We start from the raw sequence: 17,898 nt of genomic DNA, 5'->3' as shown, positions 1-17,898 counted from the left end.
CAACTCTTAAGAGAGTCAACCTGATGTCCTATTTATAAACTGGTTCTAACTTCTTTTTAATAATTGAAGATTATTTACCCAAATAAACTGCCCTTTCTTGAGGACAAGACTGCATGAATTTGGCTGGTGTGTGATACAGATCTTTACCCATTTCAGTGATAATATGATTATTGCATTCATGAAGTATTCACTGTATGAGACAGTCGCAACTCTACATACTTCAACAGTGATAGCAATCATGTGTACCTGTGTTTGTAAATGTGTGAAATCAAATTTATTCATAATTACTCTGAATAAAGTGACCTTAAGATAAATGTTACATATTGAGGTGATATTCTTGGTGATTTGGAACAATAGTCTGTGCCATGTCCCATTATGCTGACACATAGTAATCACACAAACTTTACAACCCTTTTCAGAATTAGAGCGCGAAGCCACTGCAGTGAACTGCAATAGAACTGCTTACACTAATTAGTTTCAGCTGTAGCCGTGGCCACTTTGGTGTTGAACAAGGCTACTTGATAAAGACCAAAAACTCTGCTTGTACAAAGGCAAAACTAGCTCTGTCTGAGGCTCGAGTTGTAAATGAGAGTTTACGATTGGCACCCTGTGTTCAAGATTAAGATACAATGTAGCATTACCATGCACTGGTCCATGTACAAATCTTTTTATTTCAACTTCCCCAGACAAACTGTCTGCATGGGACATACAATGTTGTCGACTTTGCCAGCTGGCTACAGCTGAAACTAATTAGTGTGAGCAGTTTTATTGCAGTTCACTGCAGTGGCTTCGCGCTCTAATTCTGAAAAGGGTTGTAATACTGTAATATAGTGAATGATATCATATGGTGCAGTCAGGTTGTGATTCTAATCTATTGACAAGAGATTTAAGTGACATTTTGTCTGTATCCACAGAAACTTTGGAAGCACATCAAAGACGATGTCTCAATGGAAGGCGCTGATGATGATGAGTAGGTGTGGTTGACTGATTAGACTCTTCTTAGCTACCGTGTGTGATCCCTGAGTTAAATATGACATTGTACAGCAACAGGAAATCCTGACAAACATCATGTGAGTCAAGATATCAGGCATACTTTGGATTGAAAGGATGTGTTGAAGACCTGGAAGACAGTCGCTTGAAGATGGCCGGAGATTCACCAGAATGTTGAGTCTATGGCAACAACTTTGCAAGGTGTTTTACCAACTGATCAAGCAGCAGGTCTACATACAACACACACTGCTGTCAGACCAGCCAACAAGGAGTTCACAGACTGTGTTACAGACTTTCACCACAAATCCAATTTCCAAAGCTTTGCTTTAACACTTTGCTACCATATTCTCAATACATTGTATGCCTGTATAACAATAACCAAGCAATGGCTTAATGTGCATTTTGTTTCATCACTCTTGTGTAAATTCTAAGTCATGTAGAATTCTCTCTTCCAATATGTCATGTATTTAAACAAAAAAAGTTAATGCAAAGTTGTCATGAAATACTAAGAATTTATTAAAAGTTTGTTCTATAAAGAAGATTTGTATGACATCCACTTTTTCATGATGTTTTAATCTTCATGAGCACACATTTATACATCCAGAGTATTGCCAAGAAACAAAGAAATTCACTGTACAGGTTTTGTGATTCAGAGACAGATATAGCTCCTTAACTTTATGTCTTTTACTTGCCAGTTGAAGGTATGTGTATTTTCAACATCAACATACCTGCCACACGGTACCATGACAGACTTTGCCCCTACTATTGTCAAGAAAATGAGTAGGAGCAAATATGGAACCAATCACAGATTCCTTTACAATCGGACAGTAAACCAAAACATGAAGACTCTGATCCACATATTTCACAATTTTTGCATGAACAATTTTTATTGGCCTTTTAAGCAGAGAGCCTTGTTGCATGTCATTCTTCCTGTGCCCAGTAGATGGGATTCTGTCAAACCGTATATTGCACAATTTTGCTTTTTAATTAATATCAATACAATTTTATGGCAAGGTACTGTAAAATTGCAAACTATATTCCAGTACACTGTGTTTGCAATAACAGCAAAGTATAATTCTTCAGGGTATTTTCAACATAAAGTCATGGGTAGAGTATTGAGCAAACAACAGGCAAATACATGATGTCATACACAAAGCCCGAATCCATGCGTCACTGTACTTTGTGCAAAATCCTATTATTATGGTATGCACCATTTTGTCTCTGATCCACAAATGCCAAGAGATAGTTACATTTTACTGTCGTATGCAGATAAGAATGGACAGTGAAATTGATCTAAATGTTATCACACTTGTGTAATTGGTTTGTAAAGTTGTTTCAAAATTTACTACAGGATCGGTAACTTTAGTTGAGTTGCGGCAAACAACAGACGGATGATAGTGTTGTTTCACAGTAGGCTTCTGCTGTAATTGTTGAGATAAAGCAATAAAGTAGACACTGATTAGTGTCTGTGTGTGTAGGGTAAAGATTTCCTGACTTTCTATCCCTGTACATTTCGACAACTTTCTCACTTATTACTTCTGGCGTATGTACACCTCTTTTCCTGTAAATCATGATTTTTTTTGCCAAAGAACTTCTACAATGCAAAAGCAACAAGAGTCTAATGACAACTAGACTCTGACTCAGCTGTGATACAATGCAACTCAAAGCAGCTTACACTGTGTAAGGAATGTAATATGAGTCTGTGTATGTGAAGTGCACTTCAAAGTGTACTCCCTGGTGTGTGTTTATTATGGGTCCATAAAAGCTCTCTGATTTTCACCGCAGTTATAACAAGTCAGTGCAACTTCTGAGGCAAGTTTTGGAACAACTTTACAAACCAATTACACAAGTATGGCAACATTTAGATCAACTTCACTGTCCATTCTTATCTGCATACCAGTGTAATGGCAATTTCGAAGAAGCCCATTTAAGGAGAATGGATGGCTGTGACAAAGTTGTTACAAATATAATTTGCATAATACCGAAAATAGAAAGTACACTTTCAAGCACATAACCAGGAAACCACAGTGGCATGTACCTGCTTCCGACCCCTAACAAAAACACTAAAGTTACATGCATATCAGACTCAGCGCCCTCATTTTCATGTCTGTGTTACATCACAAATCAAATAATTTGACCACCTTAGGTTACAGCAGCATATGTGTATAATAGCTTGTACCTAATATAGTATGAAGTAATCTCCCTACTGTAAGAAATGTAAGGGCGGAGCAGAATATACCAATTTTCATTGCCCATTGTGAAAAGTTGGGTTATTGCGTGATCATCTGAATATTTGGCGAAGTCATGTTTGTTATTCGAGTGCGCTCCATTTTGCTTCAATGTAATTCCATTACTCAACTGCTTAAGGTAGTATGCGCCTCGAAAGTGAAAGACTTAAACGTTGCTAAAACTTTCCTGAATGAAACTGTCAACCATTCTCTTACCAAATCAACAATAAAAATCAAGCGTCACTGTGCAATGTTTGGTACTAGCAAAACAAATAATTCAACATTTTGTGATATTTGAAATTAAAAATGGCCACCATTCCTGTGTTAACTCTATGGGGAAAATTAAATTTTGGATTTTCGAAAAACTAACACAGTGAACGTTTTTCTTTCTCAAAGAGCTTTAAAATGAGCCCCCACGAGTGGTAGATCAAAAAAAGAATTGTAGAAATTTCAGAGTACGAATATCTGTCCCCGAGGCGCGCTCCAACTTGAAGGGGCAGATGGGATAAAAAAGAGAGCAACATGGAAGTGACACTCATCCAAGATGCCTCCAAACGAGCAACACCTGGAAGATAACTCAAGAAATTCTAGCATTTCAAGTTTTGCTTTTATTATTGGCTGTAAAATGTTACAAAAACTAATATTGTCATCATTGTAAATACATCAACACTAGAGTACAGTGCATGGTTTTGAAATATGACACTCTGTACACACAATTTTTGTCGATTTTGTTTCAAAATTAGACGAGAAACAATTGCTTGTACATTGAAAATCGCCGTCAAATCAAATGGTTGTGCAAACCACAGCATGACTCTCCAAGTGTATATTTTATCCTAACCCGTGTTAGTTCTGTAAACAGATGTGAACAACAGTCAGCTAGAGTAGTAGCGGTTATAACCATGCTATGACCAAATGATACAGTGTCACAAAATCTTTGTACAAAAATAATATTTTAAGTATTGCTTTGTGTCACGTAAAAGTGCTACTTTTTTTTATGTTGATCCGGTGCCATGATCATGTTTGTGCAAATTTGTGAGAATCATTCATTACCTTATACCGGTATTGGCGCAAATCAACATTTTCAGACTGCCATAGTGAGACAGAGAATTGAAAAGATATGCATTTTTTTTTTCTGTTTCTCAGTGTTTTTCATGTCGTAGGCATCGGATCATTATCAATATCTTACTCTGAAACAGGTACTTTCAGATCAAATAAGATGCAGAGTTTCAGTCTGAAGAAGTAAGACAAGTACAATTTCAGTCATATAAAAATCCACTTTCTTGAGGTTGCACTCGTAGTGCCGCGTTGGATTTTCAGTATTCCATACCCAACATAAAGTATGCAGTATCCCATTTCTTTCACGTGCACCAATAGTGACAAATGGTTGCGGTAAATTTGTGTAGACAGCACTTAAGCAAATCCGTGTCTGATTAGACAGAGTAGATCCTAATCTGAAAGCCTGTGATCCTTGACCACCACTTTACATAGCTTTTGAATAAACTGTGTCATGGAAACGACAAAGATTCAAGAATATGTAATCAACCAGGTGACATGTATTCACCACATTTATTGCACAGGGATCATCAATTTTTTTTTTCCCTTAGTCTGGGATAAATACCTCATGAGGAATTAAATGATAACAGTTTTGAAATTAAACCATTTCTCACAACAAAATTTCTGCTGGCAAATCATGACAAGGAGTGATTGTATATGTGCTCTCAGCGCAAGGCAAGCATCAAATTCTGTATTATTGCTGATGCAAATTTGTCCTGCGTATCTGAAGAAGTGCAGATATACGAACAACACCAGAGCCCAGCATCATCACAGTGTTCCTTGCTATGCATTTAGAAGGCAAAATTTCCAAGTTCATGCTACAAAGAACTTCTAAAACACATGATCAAACGAACAAGGATGCTAATCTTTGATTCACAATGGTAACCATCTCATACACGGAGGTCTTCTGTCCAGTGCTCACCATCAAGTTCCTGGGAGTCACTCTGAAAGATTTCACATAAGAAACATCAGGTCATCCTTTTTGTTTGAAAGCACGAGTTCTACATTCAGATTTTCACTTGACAGTCTATAACAATATTTACAAAGAATTTGATGCTGTATTAAAGCATGGACCCTCGAGAAAAACTTCAAAAAACATCAGACAGACATGAAAAGAGGTAAGTCTTCAAACATTTTGTTTATCATTATCAAATTATGTAAAATTGTGTATGATGAGAAAAGGAAGAATCAAAATATCCTAGTTCATTTTAAACTTAATCTGTCAAGTTAGGCTAAAATCCACTCGTCATTTTCGCACTTTGAACAATAAATTCTAGTCTTAACATTGTGTCAATATGTCACAATAACACTGCCAGTTGCAATTTCTCTATGCACAGCATTTGAAATGAGGTATGGTGTAATTTAACCCTCTTTCTCCCAAGTGGTATTTATTTCTATGGTTTGTCTGTGGAGCATGGTGGAAAGAGGATTAAGGTGAAGTACTACGAATTGCGTCAAAATTAAGTTGTGGTGTCATTTTCTTGAAACTTTGCACAAATATTCTTGGAAGTTGTGCAAGTGCAAAAATGAAATAAAAAATGGGGTCACTGCGCTCGTTTCCATGGAAACGGACGTTAAAATGGCGTCGTTAGAAATAAATAAAAATGATATAATTCACTTAAACTAAAGAAAGCAATTATAAAACGCTTAGCAAATGAGTTAATTTTAATAAATACCAAGACTTAAGATCCATATCTATCGAATGTATAGTTTTCATGATGTTTGTGAAGAAATTTTAACATAAGTATCGATTACAACATGACGATATCGAAATTATATCACTACATAATTTTCAAACTTTCTTCCTGTCGCTTTGAATGGTGTCATTTTGACCAAATTTTGCGAATAAAAACTCCTGACATAATACCATTTAGTTTACACTTTAAATAAAAGGGTGTCACCACGCTACTTTTACAATATCTCCAGGTGAATGGGTAATTTGCGCCATATAAATGGGAGAGAAATGTTAATTTTCGCTCATATTGAATAAAAACCAGCTTCCTAGGGGGTCAAAATATGACAAGGTTATAGGTCACATGTATTTCTAAGACACTGGGTCAAAAAATTAGGTAAAATCGCAATTTCAACAATGACAGGTGATGTTAAATACATGCGCTACAAAATAACCCATTTGCGGCAGGCTGGAGTTAAATCTGCGCAGAAACGTTCTAAAGCGGTGTGCGCGTCCGAATTCGTCGCCCTTTACCTTAAGCTGTAAATTTGCTTTACCCTCAAATAGCTCCATTAAAATCTTTTGAAAACTAGAATGAAACTGGGAAACAATATTTTGCTAATTAAAAAATCAATTAATGTATTTATTTGTTTATATTTTTATCTGTTTATGCAGATAACTCAAGGCTTGTGTTAATGAAATGACAAAATTGAAATCACCAAAACAATTTAATCCTTCTTCTACATCAACCAAAGTACGCAAGATGCTCCCTTGAGTTGCAAAGAACAGATGATGCACTAGACCTAACAGTCACTTATGACTCTGGCCAGCTCCTTAGTTGATGCATAGACGCCTGAGAATGTTTTTTTTCTCAAGTGCCCATGGTCCAAGTCAGTGCTGCCATTGAATACATGTGTCAACATTACTGACCTCTGAGTGAGAAAGTGATATCTGTGCTAAAACAATTTTAGAAGGAAAGTACCTCCAAGTTGCCATAGCAACCATGCTTCTTCTTCACTAAGTCTCCCCAGAGTACAACATTCCTACAACTTGGACACTTCCCGTCCACTGGTACCAGATAGTCGGAATTCTTGAGGAATTTCTGTGCCAGACAGGCCATGTGACTGACCATGGCACAGTGTGGATGCACACAAGCCATAGTTTCATCTGTTTTCTGTGTGAAACGGTAAAACAAACCATTGCAGAGTTAAAGTTTCACAAGTGTCTAGATTTTAGACATTGCATACATGCAACTAGGACATCAAGTACACACAGCTACTGCTGTTATGGTTGAAGTGAAAGGTGTACCTGCAGAAAACTGGGAAGCTTCGAAATGAAGACAAGTTTGGTTTCTTCTATTTGTGTTTTGTATTTTGGTTTGTTTATTGTTGGTTGTTTTATTTTTGGAGGGGCCATCCTACAGCTTTTTTGAGCAACTGGACCCCCTAGGATTATGTTGATTTGCAAAATCATAAAGTGTAGGCCAAGTCTTCATAAGTCTTGCCAAGTGAATTTCAAATCTTCTGTACAGTCACTACACACCATCATGATGTGCATTTCTGGTCAGTTATAACAGAGTCACATGATTTCTATCATATGGACAATAAAGTTATTCTAATTCTAAAGCAATAAAAGCTAGTCTAAATAAATTTTAGGATCAACTGAAAATTGTTTCATTGCAGTAACATGCAAGAGTTCAAGGGAATCATTATATCTGGTACAGTTATCTGTAATATTTCTCATACACAGAATCAGTCATGTCCTGACTAGACTGCTGATACGAGCCAGTAATTTTTACCATTTTGGCTTTGTAGTTTGCTAGCCTGTTTGTGAAATTCAGAATGAGCACTGGCCGGTTGTCTGACAAGAAGGCATGAATTACCAACAACACAGTCTTTGTCCAGATATTATTATCATGTTAAACTTAAAGGTTACAGTACAATAGAATATTTAAACATATACAAACTAGCGACATCAAAGTCACATAAAAAGTTGACAGTCCTGAGTCTTCATTTATAAATGATGTTGAAAATCTTTACAAATATATCAACTCAGAAATATGAGTATAATTTATGTAGCTTTACAGTTTAATAATATGTTAATCATGTCTGGCAAAATACCTTCAGACGTTGCACACAGACTGTGCATCTTTTGGTTGACCTTTGGGTCAAAGGTGCCAGGAGGTCATCACCCTCGTCATCTACAGATGTGCTTGCTTGACTTTGTGAGCCCTGTAGCTTCTTTTTCTTTGGTTTAATGCTCTTGACAGGTCCATATGCTACTGGCATGTGTGTTGGTGGTGACAACGACGGGTCAAACTCAACACTGTATTCTTGCTTCAGCCATTGGATCGTCAGTGGCAAACGATTCCACGGACCAACTCGCAGCATATTGCACATTATTCGGATGTAGTACTGGAAACGTGTTTCTTTCTTCTGCTTTCCTGTCAGCTGACGCAGCCTTCTAGATTTGTGTGGGTGCTGCCAGGCCCACTCAAACTGTAAATAGTTTAGAAAAAATGTTGGTACATACCTTAATCTGCTCATATTTACAATGTTGCTCAAGTTTGGTATACCATACCACCGACTATTATTAATTACGACAATTGGAATAGCCAATGTCCTCAAGAAACATCTAATATTTTGTCCAATTGTTCTGTTTTACTTGAAAAATCTAACCTCATTGGGGAATTCAACTCTTCGAGCGCTGTAATTTTTTCCCGCTAAAATTTTAGTGCAAGGTTTTACCAATTTTTATGCATTTTTATTTTGTACCAAATGGAAATCACATTTCATTGGCTACAGTTTTTTCTCAAATTTTAGCAAAAATATGAAAAAATTGACCGGGGTTTATTTTATAAAGGGGACAAAAATAGACTTTGGTGCTCAAAGGGTTACGAGAGCTGTATCAAGAACAGGTTTCACATAAAACATTCCATCACATGAACAGCCTGTTACCCTTTGCACAAAGCTGACCATTATCTAGCTAACCATCCATTATCTAGCTAACCATCAATTATCTGGCTAACTACCCATTATCTAGCTAACCATCCATTATCTAGCTAACCATCAATTATCTGGCTAACTACCCATTATCAAGCTTACTATAAGAAAGATTACCATTATCAAGCTAACCATTATCTATCCATATCCAAACTATTCATCAACATCTTTCTCTTGTTGTCTGTACATCGGTATGTTACTGTGTTTGATTTTCGAACTGGCACATTTGATTGGTGCGCATGATAGATTTTAAAACTCCACAAGCTGTAACCTATGAAGTACATGCAATTTCCATCTATTGTCTTGTCTTGTCTTGTTTGTGAAACAATTTCTTTTGCTACTTCCAAAATCAAGTCAAACTGCCTTGTATTCTTCTTTTTAACACTGCTTGTTGTACAAGTGTACCGTAATGTTAAATTTTATCGTCGACGACTTGATTTTTGTCAGGAATAGAATTCCTTTGTGCACATTTTACACAGAATGTTACGTTTGCAAACTGTACTTGTTTGCAATAACAATATGAATAATATGTCATCTAAAGTTACTGCTGTTTTCCTTTGAAGAACTACAGAATATGTTGAAAAGATACAATTCACCATCACAGGTCAGTGAAACTTGAGTGCTGTTAGTAAAGTACACCATGGAGCTAGAAACGTCTGTTTCTAGCTCCATGAGCACACAAATACAGAAATGTAACCTTGTTGTTATTTTTGTCACTGCCTACTTGAACTTCAGTCTTGTTTATATCATCGTAACTTACCCTCAAAGCTGAAATATCACTTGGAAAGCCGTGAATAATTAGAACCATTTCCCTGGATTCAATACGGAAAGAAAAAACTATTTTATCAATGGGCATCGCAGCTAATAATAATAACTGTACTAGACTGGCCCAAAGTCACTTGGCTTTTCTCGGCAGCTGAGTTACTGGCTTGCCAAGCCCAAGGCGTTCACCCCACAATCACGCAAAGCCTACCACTTAGTGCGACAGTCTACTGATGTTCAGTCAGTCAATTTATTATATGTTTTGATATATTTTGATATATTATTTGATATATTTTGTTTTGATACTTTATGCCCACAAACTTGGAGCAAGCACGGTCCCTCCTTTTGTGGAGGGACCTTGGAGCAAGTATATAACTGTACCGTAGCATGATTTTGGTTTTTGTAATTTCACCCTTTTTAATGAATTATAACATAACATTTTATCACTTGTCTTTGAGTGGTAAGAATATCGAAGAAAACAATGATGCACCTTGTTCAGAATGTTCAAATAGATTCCATGTGCCATTATCTTGTAAGTATCGTCGCTCCTCATTTTGGCTCGAGAGGGCGTAGTGAGAAGGTGAGTTTGAATGTACGATCACTCACGGCGTAGAATATGACAGGGTTGGTCCATCATGACAATCACCCTTTCCAAAAACTTGACCCTTATTCTGACGGTAAAAGGGGATCACGTTCTAGATGACGTCACGACTGCATACTTACCATGGTCCCTTACCGCTTGTTCTGTACGCTCCTCCAAATTTTGCCCCTTTGTTATGTTGAGTGATCCGTCTCTTTGGATCAACGGTGTATCCGATATATGTGCGACCTTTGAACTTTACATTCGTGCACAACAAGAGATAACAACCGTAAAAGTTTTCTATTTCTACAACCATCATAAAGCGTAGTGCTATTGAACTTGACTGAAATTTCTTGCACTGCGCCGAAACGGACGATGGTCAGATAGATCGATAGATCTGCAGTGAGATGACCTCCCGGGATGACCTACAATTAAATAGTGCGCCCTCAGTATGACCAACTAGCTTACCGAGAAATTGTCTGGAACTCCCTATACGCCCTTTCATTATAGCGTGCCACACCCACAAATACAACCTTTGATTTGAAATTCGAACATGAACAGCCTCATTACGTCACAGACAGAAATGATATTTGGAAAAGCTCGAAAAAAAGTTTATTTTAATTCATATCCTGAATAACAGACAAATCAGAACACGCGTACTATCTGATATCGGCGGTTATTTTGCTTTTTTCCCTCTTTCCCTTCTTTAAAGTCTTTCGTTTTCGACTGGACGAGAAGCCGACTATTTAAACGTGCACTGACTGCTATTCGTCTGTGAACGTTTGCAAGCTAGACTTTTGAATATCATTAAAACGTGTCAACTATCTCTTTTACATAGACATGACCATGGACTCTGAAGCAATGACCCATGCTCAGCATCAAGGCAAAAATTAATTAAACTGATTGTTGCTGTTTTTCATAGCCATGTGAATCAAATATTACATCACAGTCCCTCGTGGGCTATTCAGCTCTGGGACTATTCGCCCCATAGACGAGTGGGTTGTTTCTCGCTTATGTACACTCGTCTATGGGGCGAATAGTCCCAGAGCTGAATAGCCCATGAGGGACTGTGATTACATCTAGTTTTTGTCATCGTATTATACATTGTATTGTGGAAACTATTATGGAACATTTGTTGGCTGATGAGCTCGGCAAATGATGCATGCGGACACAAGAATCATTGCGTCAGTATCTTTATTTAATGATGCACCTTGCATATTTTTACTTCATCGGTAAACATTATATGTCGGATCGGATGACGGGGCATGACTTGCTCTAGAAACAGCCTCAGAATGAAAAAGCGTACAGGTACAAAACAACACAATGTTGTAAATCAGCATCAATGCTGATGTTTCGCCCTTGACCATCGTTCGTAGGCATATATTAATTGGCGACATAGATAGAAGTGCGGGTGCCATGTTCAGGTATAAAACAAGAGACACAAATCGTCACACGACACTACACTGTACTCTGCTAAAATTAAGAGTACCTACCAGTAAATGTCCACAACTTGATCATTAAAAAAACATGGATGGATTTGGCGATAACAAAAGCGAATTAAGGTTACGAATTCACAACTTTCTCCTCTCTTTCACAAATAGCCTTTCACTCCAACCTAACTGCAGTAGTTTCACATGGTTGGAAGAATCATTTGCCTTATGCTATAGCCAAGGCTTTTATCATAGACGTCGACGAATGCTTCGATAAGCCGTGTCAAGTTCAATCATGATGATACGATAACAAAATCGAACAGTGCCACAGTTATAACTTTAGCTCGATATGTTTCTTGGATTGTGCGCGTAAATCCACAAATTTATTTACACATACAGAACATTTCATAAGCTTATTCATTATTTCATTGTGAAATTGCCATAATAAAAACCAGAGATTGACGGCCATATTACTATCTTATCTGAATTTCAACCATAAATTGTAGTTCATCTCTGAGAATGACATCATCTATAGCCACGGTAATTATACTTTTAAGATATGGATAACTCGTGGTGGAGACGTCCCCATCCAAACGGCCATCGAAAACCTCGCATCGATATGCCTGATAGCCGTCGCCATTATTTGGACGGCCGTCGATCAACACAACCCTCGCTTTGTAATTCTTCGCCACGTGAGCTCGGTTCGGATACAGCAGGAAAATGACGTTACGTTTCGGGAAAGAGTCGTCGTTCCCACCGGTCTTGGGAGGACTTTGCTGGAAAACTTCGAGTCCCCATGAATCCATCTTCGCACCACTTGGAGATGCTACGACACAGTTATACTTTGCCTGGCCCCGCTCTCTGGAAGGCAAGGTTTTCCACTTGACTGTGCGAAGGGTGGCACTGTCTATCTGATTGAAGTAGATTCGCATTGAGAATTTTTCTGCGTTGAAGATTCCCAGTTGCTTGTTCAGGAGGTGGAACTTGTACGCCTCGCTGATGTATTCCGTCAAATGCGAGCCTGATCTGCCGACTAGGTCTGATGTTTCAACTTCGTGCAGTTGTAAAGGCGTCATTTGGGAGAACCGAATCAGGGGACCGAGTTTTGCAATATTCTCATCTAAATTTTCGACGCGAATTTCACTCACCAACCATTTCTCTATCTGTCTGAACACCGTCAGTTCATCGTTGACGCCCGTATTGGAGTTCTGCAATATTTGCGAGACAACATCAAATTCGAACGCGAGCCAATCGCTGTGAAATTTGTCGAAAACTTCCTGTAGCTTCAATCCGATAACCTCGAGGCACTGGTTGCTGAGTGAGTCCAAATTATAGTTTCGGGCCTTACTCAGCCATTTTATAGCGCTCCTAGTGTTGCCACCCGTTTTCACATGTCTCTTTATGTAGTCCTCGCACGCCTTCTTCAGCACCTGCACGTCGTACTTGTCCGCCAGGACTAAAATGGGCAGCGTCGTGTCGGTGGTCAGCGTAATTCTACCCGAGTACGTGTACTTCAAGAAATCGCCGAAAACAGCAACGCAGTCCTCGTCTTCCTCCAGCGTAATTTCACATTTCTGAGAATCGTCCCACTTTCCGTCCATCAACATGGTTTTAAAAACCTCGCTGTACATCGCTAGGAAAAATTTGTTGCACTGGAAGGACGACTCGCCAACCTTCAAGACAACATCGCTGACCTCCGGATTGGAAAACTGTCGAGTGATCAGGTCAACATGCTCAACGATCGAACCCACTGTTTCGGCGTCCTCTTTTGCGATCGGCGTGACGGTTTTCCCGTCCGCAGACGAATTAGACGCACCTGATGAAGCTTCCATGCCGACTGAACAACCTTTCAAGACAGGTGCGAATGGTACGAATACAGCCCGGGAATACAGTGAATCATCGATGATACACTGAAAGGTTATGCATCACAACCGAGACTATAGTTTCGTTGTACCATCATAAATCCCAAAGTCGTGACCCTGCTAGTTCTACACTAGGAAGTGTATCGTTCAAAGATTTAACAGGGTCGGGTCAGGTCACGCTTCCACATGAACACACGAATAAATGATGAACAAATAAACTAGGCAAACCAACGCGGGAGCGAGCGCAGCACACACCTTGACTTGAAGTTGAGGGATATCACACCTGCACTTCGTAATTCAGTACGCAAAGCAACCCTTGAGCCTTTGGACGCGAACAAGATTCAGCCAGGGAAGGCTGGCCACCTTAAGCTTCTGAGTCTTGAGGATGTAGCTACAAGCGATGTGTGTCTCAGTACAATCACACATCTCCAAAGCTCATCCAATACTACTCTCTGATTTGCCAATAATTCGTCATTGCATGAGTCACAGTGACGTCAGAGTCATTCATCGTGATTAGTTCCGAAACGTATTATGAAAACGAGGCTGCGTAATGTAGCCGCAGTTGATCTATGTTGTGTTTTGTTAGTGTCTTGTTAGTGTTTTTTTTTGCTGGCTGGCTGGTAGGTTTTTTCAAATATCCAAGGACGGCAAACAAAGTGTTTTCTTTACACGGCCCTACAGCAAATTACAGGCAAACGGAGTCAGTCACTCAACCATGTTGATTTGCTTTTATTTCAGACTACACAGGTTGCTGCTGATATATTTAATGGCATTTAGTTACACAGGATTGTTGTGTTTTGGAATAGGTGAAATAACTGATGTTTTCCACAGAGTTGGAATACTATGTGTAGAAATGGACCAATTGAAAAGGGTTGTGAAGATACCAGCCAATTCTAAATAGCAGTGCCGAAGGAGTCTGCCAGATATATTGTCTGGACCCTGCGTTTTTCTGGGATTAATGCTCTTAAATGTTGAATTAACATGTTCCTCAGTTATCTGTGGTATATCTGAATGTTCTAGTCTACTTATAACAGTGTTTCTAGCATTCTCTTGTTGTTGTTCGAAATTATGCTTGTCAAAACGACAGAAAAAGTCATTTATTTGATTTAGAGGTGTGTTGAGTTCTTTCAATTTCACCTTTCGATTTGTCTTTTCTTGCTTACAGGAAAGAACAGTAAGGCCATGCCATGCTTTCCTCATATCACCCGACTGGAACTGATATTCGATTTTTGTTTTATACCAGTTTTTGCAAGTGCGTATTTCTTGTTTCAACTTCTTTTGAGGAACTTTTCCATCACAAACTCTTCCTTCTGTGAATGCAGCTGCCTTTTCCTTCGGCAAATGTGGAAGTAACCCATGGTTTATTATTTCCATAGACTTTATTTCCATAGACTTTAATCACCTTTTTCTCTAGTAGCATATCTTTACAGAAATTAAGGTAACATGTGATAGCTTCTGTAGATTCTTCAAGGGAATGGTTGTCAATGAACACAGACCAATCAGTATCTAAAACTCGTCTCCGATGATAAAGAGGAGAGGTTAAAACGCTGGCACAATTCTTCATAATTATTTCGGTTGTAAGAATGCTTTGTTTTGAAACAAAGGATATTCCATTTGTACTCGCTCTATTTTGTCCTGTTGCTGTTTTTGCCAGGAGACCACACTTCAGATGCATATTCTAAAACACTTCTCACATATAACATAAGCTATGTACAGTGAATTGAAGGAGTTGATGTTAGAAAATATAGTACAACTGAGCTTAATAAAACCAAGCATGCAAAAAGCTTTACCGATGAGACATGCGCAGAAAAACTCAAATCCCTAGAAAAGATTACCCCCAGATCCTTAATTTTATCAACTCTTTCTAGGTGGGTATTATTTAATGAGTAGTGAAAGGCAATAAGGTTTGAACGAGATGACTGAACACTTTCTGTTATCTACAGTTATTTTCCACGTGAAACACCACTCATTTAGTCGTGTGATATCCTCGTGTAACAGCGTGCAGTCATCCCTTGAATTAATTATTTTGTAAATTTTGGCACCATCAGTGTACATAGAACATAAGAATGTCTACACACTGAACCCATATCAATAATAAACATCACAAAGAGCAAGGGACAAAGTAGTGACCCCTGCGAAACACCAGAAGTTACCGGGCTCCATGACGACGAACATCCATTCACAAGAACCTGTTGAAATCTATTGGTCAAGTACGAGTTCAACCAGTTTAAAACTGTACCACTCTAACCATAATGTTTCAATTTATAAATCAGAAGCTTTGGGCTAACTTTGTCATTCTTTCATTTCGGAAAAAATCATGCCGACCACCTACCTTATTTTTGAAAACCATGTTATCGGAACTGCACAATTTATTGTCTTTTTTTGCCTGAGTGTCGGGGGGACACGTAGTACGTACATCGGCTATTCCATCGATGCATCGCTTGAGCCGCACGACAGAGAGGCCAAATCCCCACGGCCAACAAAGGCTACAATTAATTATTGCAGCTATCATATATATATATATATATATATATATATATATATATATATATATATATATATATATATATATATATATATATATATATATATATATATATATTAATTTATTTATATATAGCAGAGCGTTGTTAGCGAATTCAATGCTGCCTAAAAATTTTATCCTTCATGATCATGGTTGCCACCATGAATTATATGTACACAAGATAATTCTGCTCTTAATATCAATGACGAAACTTGATATTACGTTGCGTTGTAACAGCGTTACCGGTTCCATGATGCAATGCGCTCTCGGCCATACATATACTGCCCTCAAGTTGCCTGGCTTTTCTCGGCACCAGTTTATACTGTGGACCAAGGCATTCATCCAACGATCAAAGCGCAAGCCTACCACCTAGCGTGCATCTGCTGAAGTTCATTCCTTCAATTTATGTTTATAGTTGTCGGGACGCAAAAATACCTCTGACTGAGTTGAGACAATGGTACAAGTTGTTCAAGTTGATTGACAAGTTGAGGTGACTTTCGCGCCTCTTTTCACGCAATAAAGTTAGTTCGTTGTTACACATCAAAGGAGAGACAGTGTCGCGTCGTTTCACTCTCTGCACAGTAACTTTCTCATCACACAAATTAGAACCTGCTTCTAAATGTGCCCTGCCACAATAGTATTTATATGCCACAGACTTGAAACTAGTCTGGGGTATTTAAAGCGTTCATTACTCATAGAACTGTTTTTATTTCGCCGTAGGGTATACGTGGGGTATGTTACACACCATGGCAAGTTGTACCCTGACATATACTTTCGTCGCCAGTGGACACAAAATACACGAGGCAATTTTTGGCATTACAAATTTATGTCATTCTTGTATGACAATCCGTTGTACAAACAAAATCAATACAGCAATGCATCATGGGATAACCGGGAAAGGGCTATTAGAAGTAGCGCCCTTGGAAAATAAAGTAATTCAAACTTTTCACACCAAGGCCGAAGATCCGGAGCTTAGGAGCGTCCTCAAGGGATTTATCCTCCATTGTACTATGAAAGACTAGTACCGTGACTGTCTTCAAAAACTTAGCCGAGCATGGATGCCAGGCTGAAAACTCTCAGGATGTTTTCCGAGAAACGATTCCTACCGGTTAGGGAACACTATCTTTAAACGGAAACACTCTGACGGAACATGTGTACATCTGACAACCCACACGTTTTCCCGGGCCCAAATTTGAAGATAAACGCTTTTATTTGACTTTTAATCGAAATTTTCAGACGTTAATCGCATTCCTAACCCTTTATTGGATTTTTTCTCTGGATTTCATGGCCCTGACAAATAAAAAAATAACCCATCTCCGAAACACTCCAGCATATATTTTAAAGAAATGTGCCCGAAGGGCGCTCCGAAAAATGTCAAACATACAGATATCTCAGATATATATATATGTCTGATATATTAAAGTTTTGCACAAGGATGGGGGTCTGAAAAATATCTATTTTTATTAAAGTTACGCGCCCGAAGGGCGCACCGAAAAATACAACTGAATGATGAAATTTGTGGCTGGCACAATGCATTTTACGCAATTATGAGCCGTGTTGAAATTCAAAAACACACTGACCCTCCCCCTTATTGGGCATTTCAAAAACATGGTGACCCCCCATTAGCAAAATCAAAAACAGGATGACCCCCATGAATCCACCGCCCCCCCCCCGGCCGAGAAGAAACTGACTAGTCCCTAATGATAGTCTGTGATATAGAGCCGAAAGACGAGAGGATCATGGGAAAGTTCAGTATTTGTATGAGAAAGCATTGCACGTATACAAAGTAAATTGC

At 38.5% G+C, this 17,898-nt stretch overlaps 1 protein-coding gene across 1 annotated transcript; it reads right to left on the bottom strand.

The window, feature by feature from the left end:
* Positions 1 to 3,811: 3,811 nt before the first annotated feature.
* LOC139145141 (structure-specific endonuclease subunit slx1-like) lies at positions 3,812 to 10,703 on the bottom strand. Its single transcript, XM_070716113.1, has 5 exons — positions 10,431 to 10,703; positions 9,706 to 9,757; positions 8,064 to 8,441; positions 6,926 to 7,117; positions 3,812 to 5,215 (listed from the first exon to the last, which is right to left on the bottom strand). The coding sequence occupies exons 1-5, from the start codon at positions 10,604 to 10,606 to the stop codon at positions 5,162 to 5,164; spliced, it is 852 nt and encodes a 283-aa protein (XP_070572214.1). The 5' UTR covers positions 10,607 to 10,703; the 3' UTR covers positions 3,812 to 5,161.
* Between the last annotated feature and the right edge of the window lie 7,195 nt (positions 10,704 to 17,898).

This window comes from Ptychodera flava, chromosome 12 (assembly GCF_041260155.1).
Source record: "Ptychodera flava strain L36383 chromosome 12, AS_Pfla_20210202, whole genome shotgun sequence".
NCBI lineage: Eukaryota > Metazoa > Hemichordata > Enteropneusta > Ptychoderidae > Ptychodera > Ptychodera flava.
The sequence above is the reverse complement of the archived record's forward strand: the minus strand, read 5'-3'. Positions and strand labels throughout refer to the sequence as shown.